Source organism: Mastigoproctus giganteus, chromosome 1 (assembly GCF_048544385.1).
Source record: "Mastigoproctus giganteus isolate SK-2022 chromosome 1, ASM4854438v1, whole genome shotgun sequence".
Lineage (NCBI taxonomy): Eukaryota > Metazoa > Arthropoda > Arachnida > Uropygi > Thelyphonidae > Mastigoproctus > Mastigoproctus giganteus.
The window spans coordinates 182,477,245-182,491,079 of NC_143575.1; the positions used below are offsets into that span (position 1 = coordinate 182,477,245).

General features: G+C 37.3%; 1 protein-coding gene across 1 annotated transcript in view; it reads right to left on the reverse strand.

Moving 5' to 3' along the window:
• The window catches only part of LOC150091351 (uncharacterized), a 101,343-nt gene that overhangs the window by 46,124 nt on the left and 41,384 nt on the right, over positions 1-13,835 (reverse strand). Inside the window, exon 2 of the mRNA XM_090383368.1 lies at positions 2,322-2,452. Coding sequence (XP_090239494.1) covers positions 2,322-2,403 — 82 coding nt within the window. The 5' untranslated portion in view covers positions 2,404-2,452. The remainder of the gene's footprint in view (positions 1-2,321; positions 2,453-13,835) is intronic.

The following is a 13,835-nucleotide window of genomic DNA, read 5'->3' on the forward strand; positions in this document are numbered from 1 at the left end:
TGAGGAGGACACTGTTTGGAAGCAGAGAGCAAAGAACGTGCCCAATCAGAGATGGATAGATTTGGAGGAACTGTAACATCTGTTTGAATACCTACTGACTGAAATTTTTTAGCAGCAGTGGCATATGTACGCTTTGGTTCTGTTTTGAGTATTTCTCTTCTTGCCTCTGAGTATGTGACTTTATTCTCGACTTTATATTTTTGGATTTTTTTCCCTTGTTTCCATAATTCGCATATTTTCGAAAAAGCCGGATGATTACCTTTACAGTTTGGGCATTGAGAAGTAGCAGAGCATTCGGATTGATTATGATCCTTTGATCCACAGTTTGGACATATTGCCTCACCTCTACATGCAGTTTGGGAGTGTCCGTATTTTTGGCACTTATAGCACCTGATTGGATTCGGGATATAAGGACGCACACGGCAATGAAGATAGCCGGCTTTAACAGATGTTGGTAGGATAGGAGAACTAAAAGTGAGGATTATACTCCTTGTGGGGACAAGGATACCATCTTTCCGAGTCAGAATTCTCCTTGCTTGGATTACTTTTTGTTCTCGAAGTTCTTGGACTATTTCCTCTTCTGATACATTTAACAGGTCCCATTCTGCAATTACCCCCTTCGAGGAGTTTAGGGTGGCATGGGGAGTGACCTTTATTGATTGTCCACCAAAGGTAGTCAGCTTTAATAATTTTGCAGAATGTTGAGAGTTACTAGTCTCTACAAGAATATCCCCGGACTGAAGTCGCCTTACCGTTTTCGGTGAGCCTGCAGCAGACTCAATACATTTTTGTATAAGGAACGGCGATAACTTACTCAGAGGCTGCTCTGAGAGAGAGTGTAGAATGAGAAATGATGGTATCTCCTCATGAGGGGTTGTTCTCAACCTCTTGGGTTGAGAGAAGTCATTATCGTTATCATTTATGTTCTCTCGTCTTGAGCTCAATGGCTCTAAAGGTGGATACATATTTTTATCCATCTTTGCTCCTTTCAGCCCTGGGAGAGTGGATTTCTTCTCCCAGGTTACCGGCCCCGCCACGGGGAGGCAGGAGCAGTGCCGCTAGAGTGACCAAGCGGTATAAAAGTTAGTACGTTAATTTAAGGAAAAAAGAAGAAAGGTGGTTTTTCCTTTCTTAAACTAGCTTACGATTTGTAAGACTAAGTTGCCTAATAATAGGAAAGTAAGAAAACTTTTATAACTGAAACAGAACTATATCTTTGAGAAGACGCTCTAATAATCACTCAGGAAATTGCTTGATCACTATAACGCTTGGCACCCGGGGCCAGAGGGGTGGTACCCAAACACTGTAAGAGAAAGATAAAACAGGGGGAGATAAAAACAGGTTATATTCAGGTGTCGCTTTACCTGAATTAAACGAATGACGCGTCCTGGACAGAACCATATTCGAACAAGGTGGAATTTCATTAATATCCATCGAAGTTTAACCAACCTTCTCGAGAAAACATTCTCAGCTGAGCTCACTGGCTGAGTGTTTTCTCCCAGTTTTTTTTTACAAAACCAAACGTTAGATTTAAAAGAATGTAATCAGAAGACGACATTGAGTAATATTTTGTGTTCCTTTGAAATATTATGTAAACGTTTCTCTATAAAATATGAATTCATCGCGGGAAGTTATTTTATGATCGATTTGTATTTAATATAACTTTTATCATTTGAAAGAGAAAAATGTGTCTTACCGGAAATAATTCTTTACAGGAGAAGGGCAGAATTAACATTTAGAGCATATATTTCCTCTAAAATGGGTGGGTGTCGAGGTCCACTTGTGAAAACTGGAGAGTCTTACTATTTTTGTACACTTTAACGGATAAATCCAATAAGTTTATGCATTCATTAAGTAAAACATCCTTCCTGGACATTGCATGTACATTATAATGTAATCATAATCTGCTGTAGATTGGTAATCGAATTAATTTGAATATTTCTCAGTGAGGAAGAAGATGACTTAAAGATAACCCACCTATTGCGTCAGTTTATTCGAGAAACATGATCCCTTAATGTACTGATGAACACTAGAGGATAATCAGTGTATCAGGTTGTTGAAACCGTCAGGTATAAGCGACTATATAGTGTCCATGAAGCAGGAGTCTACAGCAGAAATGAATTATTGGACAAAAACATAGGCGCACTTAGGGGAACCAACTAGGGTTTTCAGAATGACCGCCCCAGGTGGCTAACGCAACTTTAGAAATCGCTCTTTCTGAACCGTATGGAAAATTCTCGAGTTTGGATCTCTTCTCGACAGGAGGAATTTTTTTTTCGGTGAGAGAATGGTACTCAGAAGTAAGTGCTTAAGAAACTTACCTATAATTACATGCAATAGAAATATCCACAACAGAGGAAGTCGCACAGAAGTCTCCTCTCCCATGGCAGGCAACTTATACATAAGGCATGAATGAAGAGGAAAGTTTCTTCCAAATCATCGCTCTACGTCCCTAAAGACACATAAAACAGTATTTATTGTGTGCAACATGCCTTCTTGGTTTTAGTAATAAATATTTCAAGGCACGAGTTAAATGACAGTCAACAAGCAAAATTTTCTTGATCCTAAACGCGTTAATGAAAAGCGGTAGACAACTTCGAATAATATACCATCAAACATCGCCTCACCAACTTGTTCAAGGTTTCTCTGAGCAATATTCTTATCATGCAATAGCTATTGAAATGTAGCGGCGAAACACGAAGCTCAGTTGAAATCCATTACTGGTCCATTCTTGATGATAAGATAAGCTTTGAGGGCAAAGTTTGCGGAAGGAAATAAATCTAATTAAAAAATACTAAAACAAACTGACAGTTCAGCATAAGCTATCGTTCATCGCTCTTCAGCAATTGATATAAAAATAAGAAAAAAGAATATTTGATATTACGGTGGTGGACGAAAGTTAAGGCATAAATGAGAAAAAAAAATAAAATAAATAAGCAACATCCAGGCAACACACAACTAACTATTATGCTGTTAACGAGACCACTTTCAGAAAGGTTGCTCGTAACTCATGTAAGGTTTTGTTTCTGGGTGGTGAAAAAGGCGCTACGACTAGAACATCCCATCCATGCACAGTGGGATTGAGATTGGAGACCTCGGTGGCCACTCCACAAGATATTCTCACTTTGATACTCCATTTCTGAAAAGATTTCTCCACTAGTGGCACTCTATGGTGGAGAGTATAGAGCGCAACTAGCTGAGGAAGGAATTGGGGTCCGTCCAACTCTACCCACAAAGATTCCAACGCAGACTTCAAGAACTTCGTCCGTACATCACGGAGTAGTCATTGTTCAAGCCCATCTGATCATCTCAGCAACTGTTTATGGGTTAGCTTCGGCGAAAATTTCTCTTTCTCTATCCAGATGATTAAACGTCGATATTCTGACTATAGACTGAACTTGGACTTAGTGAACATCACTAAGTCCAACTGATATATCCATAACATAAGTTGAAATTTTTGCGGGAGTTATTCCACCATGGGATGGATGCGAACTCGCAAGAATTGTGTACTTCCTGGTCTTGCCGAGTCTTCAGTCTTCCATGCCAGCTTAGTGGGTTGCCTGCTACTTTACTGGAGAGCTCTGAGTTCGAATCAAGTCAGTAACTGGAAGATTTTCTAAAATTCTCTGTGTATATGCACGTGTCCTTTAAGCAATACTTAAGATTATAATTTTGATTTCTTAGCTATGTTCAGCGTGAAGTGAGATTTTAGTCATCTGAATGACGGCAGCGAATTTTAATGCTATTTTCCATCGAAGAAATGCGCAAAAAAACCCCAAATTATAATAAATTTCTAAATATTATGCACGCATGGAAATAAGAGATCCAGTAAAAACAAACGGGGATAGAAAAAACCAACCCATTCGTTTTCAAACGATCAAGTTTTTAAATATTTAAAAATACGGGATTAAAATAAATAAAATTTCAATTGCGACATTCACAAAGAAAACATCTCATGAGATGAAAACGAAATTCCATATGAATGCGCAGTCTAGTTGAACAACTTGTCATTTCCTAGCCCTTTTTTTCCTTCATTCTGGTTGCCATAACGACAAACAAGGAACGAAACGAATATTGCTTTACAAAAAATTTGAACGAAGCTCTGTGGGTTCTTCAAAGGTAGAATTCATTACATCTGCTCTTTTATAAACATTCAACAATATTCCATCGCTCGTTTTTTTTAAATTCCTTCAGTGGTAAAAACTAATTTATAACAACCTTTAAAGCAGAGATACTGCTTCACATGCACTTATCATTGTCAGCCAAAAGATGGCCTGCTAGGTGGCTTAATGAATTCTGTGAGGCAGTATATTTATTCATTCAATTAAGACCAAATATGGAGTTAACACGCCGAATCAATTTTAATGAAGCAGTTGACCTTGGAATTGAATGACGTTTATGGCACTGAGTCAAAGGACAGAGAAAAGAAGTGGTATTGAGGTGATCAACTATAAACTGGTTCCGATCCTTTTAGAAATATGCAGAGAATATTCTTCCTTTACTAAAAATGCGTCGATTGATTAAAAACAAACAATTATGCCCTCCTGAGATTGTAAATAAAAATAGGAATCTTATATTGGTAGAGGATAATTAGAGAAATTATATTTCCCAGTTAAAACAAAAAAAAAGTGTCTTCAGGCACAAAATTAGGAAGCGTTTAAAATAGGACACTGAACTTGTTTATAAAAGCAACTACCTCTCAAGGTTATGACGCGTTAATTAACCTCGTTGGAAATTAATTACCTATTGGAAGATGTAGAATGAATAAGACTTTAGAAGAATGAAGTATTTTGTACAAGAGCATTTCATAATTTCATTTATTATTTGAATCGTTGTACATTTATTTAATTTTTTTCCCCGCTGATATCGGGCAAAAAACTTAACTCTTCTTTCAAAATATGCACGCAAGAGATAGATAGCATTATCCGTTGGTCCAACGGTTACCATGGCAACTCGCCTCCACATTTTCCCCTCCAAGGCTCAACAATTGAAAGAGATTCTCTCGCTGCCTGGGATGAAAACCTAGAGAAAAATCATTACAAACGCTGCACTTGTTAGCAAAAAGAAGTAAAAAAAGTAAAAGAGCGAACCAGCATTTTCAAGTATTACTACCGGGCTCTTTTTTTTTTTATCTCTAAACAGATTTTGTATGGTACGCGAGGAAATACGCCGGCTGTGTTACAAGCATCTGTTTATTTTCTTTCGTGCATCTCCTGTGGAGCTTTATCGCGTGTCATGATGTTTCGCCAGGATATCCAATAACTCTTGTTGAAATGCTGATTTCTACTCGCAGAAACAGTTTGGAATCTTTCAGTAGCCAAGATGAGAAATTTCAGGCTTTAAAGACTCTGTTATACGATGTGTGAATAAATCCATCTCTAAGAGGAACTTTGTCCACCTTATCTGCAGCATCCATAAGGATATATTTCCGTTGATATTCGCGGCCTAAGATGAAAAAAAAAATCAATGGATTCGTAATCTTAAATGATATTTGAAGGAAGTCGATACAGAAACGACTCCATTGGGCAAATGAACAATGATTTCTCCCAAATATCGTGAGACAGTGATTCTTAACTTGCTAAACCACAGTGACCCCTCTAAACTGGCCCAACAACTCCTCGAAACAGTTATCCCAGATTTCTTACTTTAGAAAGTCATTTGAATTTTAAAAGAAATTCTCTTGAAATATCATTAGTTTGCACGTTGCATGTGTACACGTACATGGAGTATCTAATGGAGATAATTTATCAGTTGTTTAGTGAATTGAGCACAACGTATGTTGAATCCAAAGTCTTGCTCGTATTACCAAACCTTTCGCTTTATTTTCTTGATATATACATGGTATTTTGAATCGCAGACCAAGGCCAGAAGCCAATATACCAGAGTGCTTCGAGCAATAATATCCCAGGCTCAAATCTAAAACGCCAGTATTACATTTGTATCTGATAAAAGTTTAATAGATGCCATCCAAAATACTGACTGACTTTTTGAAGACATTAATATGTCTCAATTTTTTGGTAAAATAAAGACTGAAGCGTCAAATTTCGTATTAACCCTATGAACTAAATATAGTTCAGTGCTTTCGGCGATGTTTTTCTCAGAATTTATCTAATTTCAAACGAATATTTTGTTTTTCGGGAAAATAGGAAACTCATTTCAGATGTAATTTGAGTGAAGGGAAATTTCGAAAAAAGTTAAACTTTTTTCATCATTTTACGAAAGAAAACGGAGAAGGAAAACAAATTACTATCCCGCATTGTTTACCTATGAAATTTCATCACAGGCACACCACCTACACACAAAGTAATATCTTAAATAATTGGTTCTCGATCCAAAAAAAACAAATGAATGTTTTTCTTAAGGAAAAAGACAACCAAATGACCCAAAAATACGTTTATTGAAAAAAAAAATAAAGTTTGTCAGTCCTTCTCTCAGCAATAAACATTGCATAAAAACATTTATATCGTTCTAAATAAGATTTCTCTTTCTTATTCGAGTACTTCTTTAGAAAAACAGCCAAACAAAACTCTCTACATACCTTGCTTTAACAATAAACAGCTCAAACATCCCATGTTCTTGTTTCCATGGTCTAAGTCTGGAATGTACTCAAAGGTTTGGGCTAAGCGAGTCTTTTTTGGGATTTCCACAATTAATGCTGAGTCTTCTATCCAATAATCGCGAAGTTCCCTTTTCCAAAGGATACAGACTGTTGACGAACAGAGACCAATTGATCGAGTAACAGCTCCCACTTGGCATCCAAGGAAGTAGTGTAACTAGATCGCTGTATTACGTCGACAGTGATTAAACACATCTAAAACCTTTCTCTAGTAGGACCAAATGACAGCGTGTCAATCAAGATCTTTTTAATAACGATATCCTTTAACTTGGGCTTCTTGATTTGTTGAAAATCATGTGGCGTGTCGACAGAAAACTAAGAGATGCGGTCATTTATTGCTCTGGCTTGGCCATTTGCGGCATCAGAAGAACACCAGAATAAGGGGGTGTAGACAAGAGCCCTTTTAAACAGAATTGTATAAGTATTCAACCCTCAGTTATTTCTGTGCCAACAATCCAGTTTGTGTAATAACCACTTAGCGATTTGAGGAATCCAACAAGCTGTTCTCTTATTGGAAACTACTTCAATTACTGTTCCTTTTCATTTTAGTTTGTTTTCTTCTTTTTGATTGTTTTTAGTGTCGTGTGGAGCAGATCTATTGAAAGATGAGAAATGTCAAAACGAAAAACAAAGGGGGAAAAAACCCTTAATTTTGGAAAAGCTTCGACAATTAAACTTAATGAATTTAGTATCGCGATCAGACCATCAGAAATAAAAAGAAAGTGAAAATATATTAACTTTAAAGAAAACACTTTGCCAAATCTTAACTCTTAACTCTTAAATTCGATTAATTGATGGGAGAGGCCAGGATAAACTTTCCAAAAGAAATTTAAAATTTTTGTCCCAGTCAGTTCCAAAATCCAAATTAAAATGGCGACGTTTCCGAATTCCTTATTTAAATCTGTCATCAGGTCAGTTTTTGGGTTCTAAGAATTTGGAGGGAACAAAAATGTGCAAAAATTTTATCTTGACTTTCAATAAATCTAATTTATTGACACGTACATTTAAGATTTTCCCCCTTTTGCTGACTTGTCCTCTTTCAATACATCCCTTCCACCGGCAAATGAGAATCAACTGTGCATACAAATATGGTACAAGAGGTGGGGGGGAGGAAGCTTGTTTAAATATTTCGTCCCATTTCTACATGTTTAAAGGACTATACAAAAACAACAGTATCAATCACTTATCGTTTTATATTGGTTCGATAATTACATCAGATGACGTCAGTATTTTCGGTAAGTACCCAAGATTGATTAGTGTGTTCAATACCAAAAATTCAATTATTATTTAAATGACACACACACCAACTACTTACAGATAACTTAATCTGCTGTCAACCCACTTTGTATGACTGGTTATCATAACTGTCAAAATTTATCGCGAAAGATTAGAGACGATTAATAAATGATCAATATGCACGCACGCGTACAGACACACACGCACACACACGAAATCGTGTGACAACGTGCGCTTTCTCCAAAACAAAAACAATTCATTGTAATCATGGAAGAGAGATAACTTTCGTTTTTTTCACTCTTTTTTATTAAGGAGTGAAAAATGGTTCTGGAAACGCCTTTCAGCAGTTCTTACCAACCCACACCTAGAAAATATAGAATGGATTAAGCATTTCGGCAGGCTCAGGAATGACCGAAGATGGCTATTCTGTACATAAACATGTACAAGTATTCCAAATATCCCCGTACGGTACAGCCATCTGTTATTCGTAAACGCGTCCCTGAACTCTGCCAATGTCAAGTGGATGTCACGCACTACCCATTTCACGCGGTGATGTATTTGTTTATTCGCGCGCGCTGTGAAAGAGTTACCCGAAGCGAAATTGCCTCTGCACACAACCGCAAAATGGGCTCCCACGGGTTCGAAGCAGCGAAGAACATGTGAGTGGGAGCGAACGCTACTCTCTGGTTTATAGGAGAGTTGAAAGAACACCAAATGGATGGATGTGTTTCGTTTCAATAAGTAATGAATGTGTCAAGCAAAAGACAGATTGGAGATTTGTAGAGATCAATTGAGTCGTGTGATTCAGCCAACAATACAAGAAGAAATTAAAATGTAGGACTCAGGCCACATTTAGAGAAATTTTACGCAGACTATTTAAATAGCAGTGAGCAGCTGTAACTGAATTTCTTCACTGTTCTGTAATAAAAGCAAAAGCAAATGAATGGATAACTTTTTTCTACGAACTGCATGCCAGACGAAACAGACAACAATTGTTCGGTTGTGCTGTAGATGCAACAGACGAAACATTCAACAATTGTTCGGTTGTGCTGCAGATGATACAGACGAAACATACAACAATTGTTCGGTTGTGCTGCAGATGATACAGACGAAACATACAACAATTGTTCGGTTGTGCTGCGGATGAAACAGACAATTGTTCGGTTGTGCTGCGGATGAAACAGACAATTGTTAACTTTTTCAGCACACGAACAAACAAGTTTTCAGTTGTGCAGCAGACGAGTAGCATCTTTAATATTGCGTTAGAGGAAGACTTGGTAATGATTTTCTAATAACATTAAATAGAAGACAAACAACATATGTTCAATAACAGTGCCACTGCAGGTGCTTAATTAAAGAGCATACGAAGAATATATCTTTCCCCACAATCGCATTATTATAATTGGAAAAAACAGTATCAAAACAATTTTAAAGGTTTTCATAGAAACAGATACATGCAAGCTTCGAGTCAAATGAATTTTAAAATAATATGAAAAGCCTTTGTGTTTATTTAAACAAAACGTCTTAGTTCCCTTAAAAAAAGTGATAATATTAAAATTAAATATTATTCTACAGCGCTTTTACATGTTTTTTTTTTTTTTTGTTTGAAAAATGCTAACACGCGAAGAAGGAAAATTTAATTTCCAGCTGGTTTGCATTCCAAAACTAGTTTTGGATTTCCGATTTGAGCTTTAGGACAACATTTCAACAAAAGGTGACTTAAACCAGATTAGAAATACTATTAGAATTTATGAATTATTATTGAAATAAGTTCACAATGACTTTTTTCTTCAATAGCAAAAAAAAAAAAAAAAACAGTGTATATTGAAGTTGTTGAGTTCACCGACAATTTCTTACTATTCATTTGCATCTGCTACTCTCAACGTCTTGAATATTATTTTTAAAGTACCCTGAAAATAATCAGTAAACATTACTATATGAATTTTTGAGTCAGGATTTTCTTATTGGGGACACGAGCGAAGTTGGAACAACTTCGCTCGTGTCCCCAATAAGAAAATCCTGATTTGCAAGAAACAGACATTACTTGATTATAACATTGAGAGATGATGCATAAATATCATTAGCTCGAGATGTATTTAAATATTTTATTCAATGTGGGCGTTAAAGGATGAGACAGTTCAAAAAAGCTCCGGCAACCCCACCCCCAATCTCTTCTATCATGAATTACGATTGATGCCTTTTGAGTTTATGATGGACATCATAGCGAGATCCAATCTACTATACATTTCGAGGACACAGCTCTAAACTGGTGTTCGCAGGTCGTCAGCTCGATAGTCCATCGCACCCACCCTATTGATAACTCTCTAGCAGGCTTCCGGATCAGCTAGCGTATAATCTCACTGCCTCTACCCTGCCAGATAGTGACTGGAGGGAGTCCGAATAGTGTATATGCGGGGGACATTGTCGGAGCTGGGTATATTCTTGTTGTGTGTACGCCATATCCAAAAATTTCATTACTTCATACATGTCCTCCCTACCTTCCTTTTCTTACTACTGATTGCAACATGAATAATCAGAATAATAGAACAAACCTATCTAAAAAAGATCTAAACCTCCCAAGGAATTCCCCATTCATTTCACAAATATACGTGGTACCAGTTCCAATTTTAATGATGTCCATTTCCACTTGTAGTCTTCAAGCCCCACGTACTTTTTCTGACAAAATCCATATTATCAGCTAATTCAACCACTGCTCATCTCAGTTGTCCAAAGTATTTGCTGTGTGATTCTCTCCGCTCTGATATTCCCTATCACAGAAGTGATATTTGGAATCTCTCTTTTCGATCTTCTCTGACTTAAAATCTCTCTACCACATTCTGTCAAATTCATCTGTTGCCTCTATCGTATTCTCAACTCCACTAAACACTTGGAACTCTTTGACTTCCTCTCTTTGAAACTTTACTTTCTCCAGTCCAACTCCAGCTCATCTCAATTGTCCAAATGTCGGTTTAACTAGAAAACGGAAGCCAGATGGTTGAGATGCTGAATTTTTTGCAATTGCCAATAACCTCGCACAGATTGTTCTACGAGAATACCAGACTAACTTAACCACACAGTCAACATGCTTGATATTTTTTCTCACAAAAAACCATCTAAGTTCACGGTTGAGGTGAGGGGGGGATCCTCTAGGCACCTCAACTCACGACTTGGTGATAGTCTCTTTTCCAATGGAGTCTTTCTCTCGTGGATCTCAACCTGGTGTTGTTTGGCATTACAAGAATGCAAAATGGGATGATCTGCGAGATTTATTTTCTTCTTTTTCTTCGTCGAATTACTGTTTCAAATCTTCTTATGTCAGCATTTATATATTAATAAATTAATATATAAATATTAATTGATATTAATATTAATATCAATATTAATGACCTTCTTCCATTGACTGGAAATCCTATCCATAGTTTTGCCGATGATAGCACATTGCATTCTACTTTCCATTTTTAGAATCCTTGCCCTGCTCAATCAGCTTCAACTTCTCGAAAATCTGCTACCAATTCCATAAATGCCGATCTTCAGGTAATTCTCCAGTGGGGAAAAGACAACTTAGTTGATTTCAACCCTTCTAAAACTCAGTCTTGTCTTATATCTCGCAAAGAGGATTCTTCTGCTCCTATGCTTATCTTTAGTGACACTCCGATTTCTAGGCAAAATGATATATCTCTTTTGGGGATTACCCTGACTTCTAATCTCTCTTGGCACAAGCACATTACAAATATTGCTTCCTCTGCATCTAAAAAACTTGGTTTTCTCTTTCGCTCTCGGCGTTACTTTTCTTCCAAACAGCTGCTCACTCTGTATAAATCGCAAATCCGCCCTGCCATGGAATACTGTTCCCACATCTGGGGTGGTGCCCCCAAAACCTCTCAGTCTTCTTCATTCCATTCAGAAGAGGGCAGTTAGGTTAATTAATGATTCATCTCTAACAGAGTCTCTCCACTCGCTTTCTCATAGACGCACTGTTTCTGCTGCATGCCTCTTCTACAGATACTTCCATGGGCACTGTTCTTCTGAATTAGCTTCTATAATTCCCGCTCTCTCTTTCAAAACAGTCCGAACACGTGCCGCCACCAGCCAACATCCACTTACTGTCCAACTTCAATCTCACAGAACCAACTTTTCATCTTCCTCGTTTATTCATTCAACTGCAGTTTTCTGGAACAACCTTTCTTCATACGTATTTCCTAAAAATTAAAGTCTACAGAAGTTCAAGTCCAATGTCAACAAATATCTTCTTTCGTTTTCTCAACCTCCAACCCAAGCACGGTACTAAGTACTATAGGTTCTAATACCTCTCGTGTTTGAGGTTTACATAAAAAAAAAAAAAAAAAAGATCGTGTCAGTGAAATTATTCTTGTAGGGATGGAACCCTCTATTTCACACTCCACCTTAAAATCTCGTCCTTTATCTAAATTTTGGTTTTCCAATCAATGTATTCAAACTATTGTATTAGGCCACCCGAATATTTAAATTTATCTGCCGTGCATTGTGTATTATGTCCGTTAATTATCCGTGGTGTTCTATGGGCGAGTTGTTTGTTTTTCTGGACGAAAAACTCGAGCTGTTCTGAGTCGCCTTTTTCATTTTCTTATTCCACAGGTGTTTTCCCTTCTTGGAAATTTGCTCATATCCAGCCAGTTCCTAAAAAAGGGTGACAAATGTGACAAATCCCACCTAATCAATTATCGTCCCATTGCACTTATTTCTACAATTTCTAAACTAATGGAGAAATCTATTAACCACTAACTCTAAAACTATCTAGAAGCCTTCCATCTGATCAATGATCACCAGTATGAATTCCGTTAGTGTTGATCCACTGGTCTTATGTTACCTACCTGTGGACAAATTTAATGGGGAAAGTCTGGTAAAACTCAAGCAGTTGCTCTCGACATTTCAAAGGCTTTTGACGTGTTTGGTATAGTATAAAGATCGTCTAAATAAGCTTCCATCTTATGTTTTTCCAATTGTGTATCCAGGTTTTTCTCTGGCTGCTCACTGCGGGTGATAGTAAATGGCTCTCGGTCTTCTAACTTCACCACTAATGTAGATGTTCCCCAAGATTCAGTTATTTTTCCCACTCTTTTCCTCTTGTATATTAATGACCTTCTTCCATTGACTGGAAATCCTATCTATAGTTTTGCTGATGACAGCACATTGCATTCCATCTTCCAATTTGAGAAACCTTGGCCTGCATAAACAGCTTCAACTACTCGAATATCCGCTACCAATTCTCTAAATTCTGATCTCCAGATAACGTTCCAGTGAGGCAAACATAACTTAGTCAATTTCAATCCTTATAAAACTCAATCCTGCTTTATATATCGCAAAATATATTCTTCTGCTCCTATGCTTATCTTTGATGACACTCAGATTTCTAGACAAGATCACATATCTCCCTTAGGGATTACAATCTAACTTCAATCTGCCTTCTAATCTCTCTTAGCATAAGCACATCACACATATTGCTTCCTCTGCATTTAAAAAAACTAGGGTTTCTTTTCCGTTCGCAAATCCGACCTACCATGGAATATTGTTCCCACATCTGGGGAAGTGCCTCCAAAACCTCTCTCAGGCTTCTAGATTCCATTCAGAAGAGGGCAGTTAGATTAATTAATGACTCATCTCTCACAGCTCACAGAATCTCTCCACTCTGTCTCATAGACGTTCTGTTTCTGCTGCATGCCTTTTCTATAGAATCTTCCATGGGCACACTCCTTTGAATTTGCTTCTATAATTTCTGCTCTTTCTTCCAAACCAGTCCGAACTCGTGCCTCAACCAATCAGCATCCTTTTGCTGTCCGACTTCAAACTCAGAGAACCAACTTTTCTTTCCTCAATTATTCCTTCAACTTCGGTTTTCTGGAACATCCTCCCTTCATAGATACTTCGGTAAAATTAAAATCTACATAAATTTAAGTCAAATGTTAACAAATATCTCCTTTCATCTTCTCAACCTTCAACCCATGCA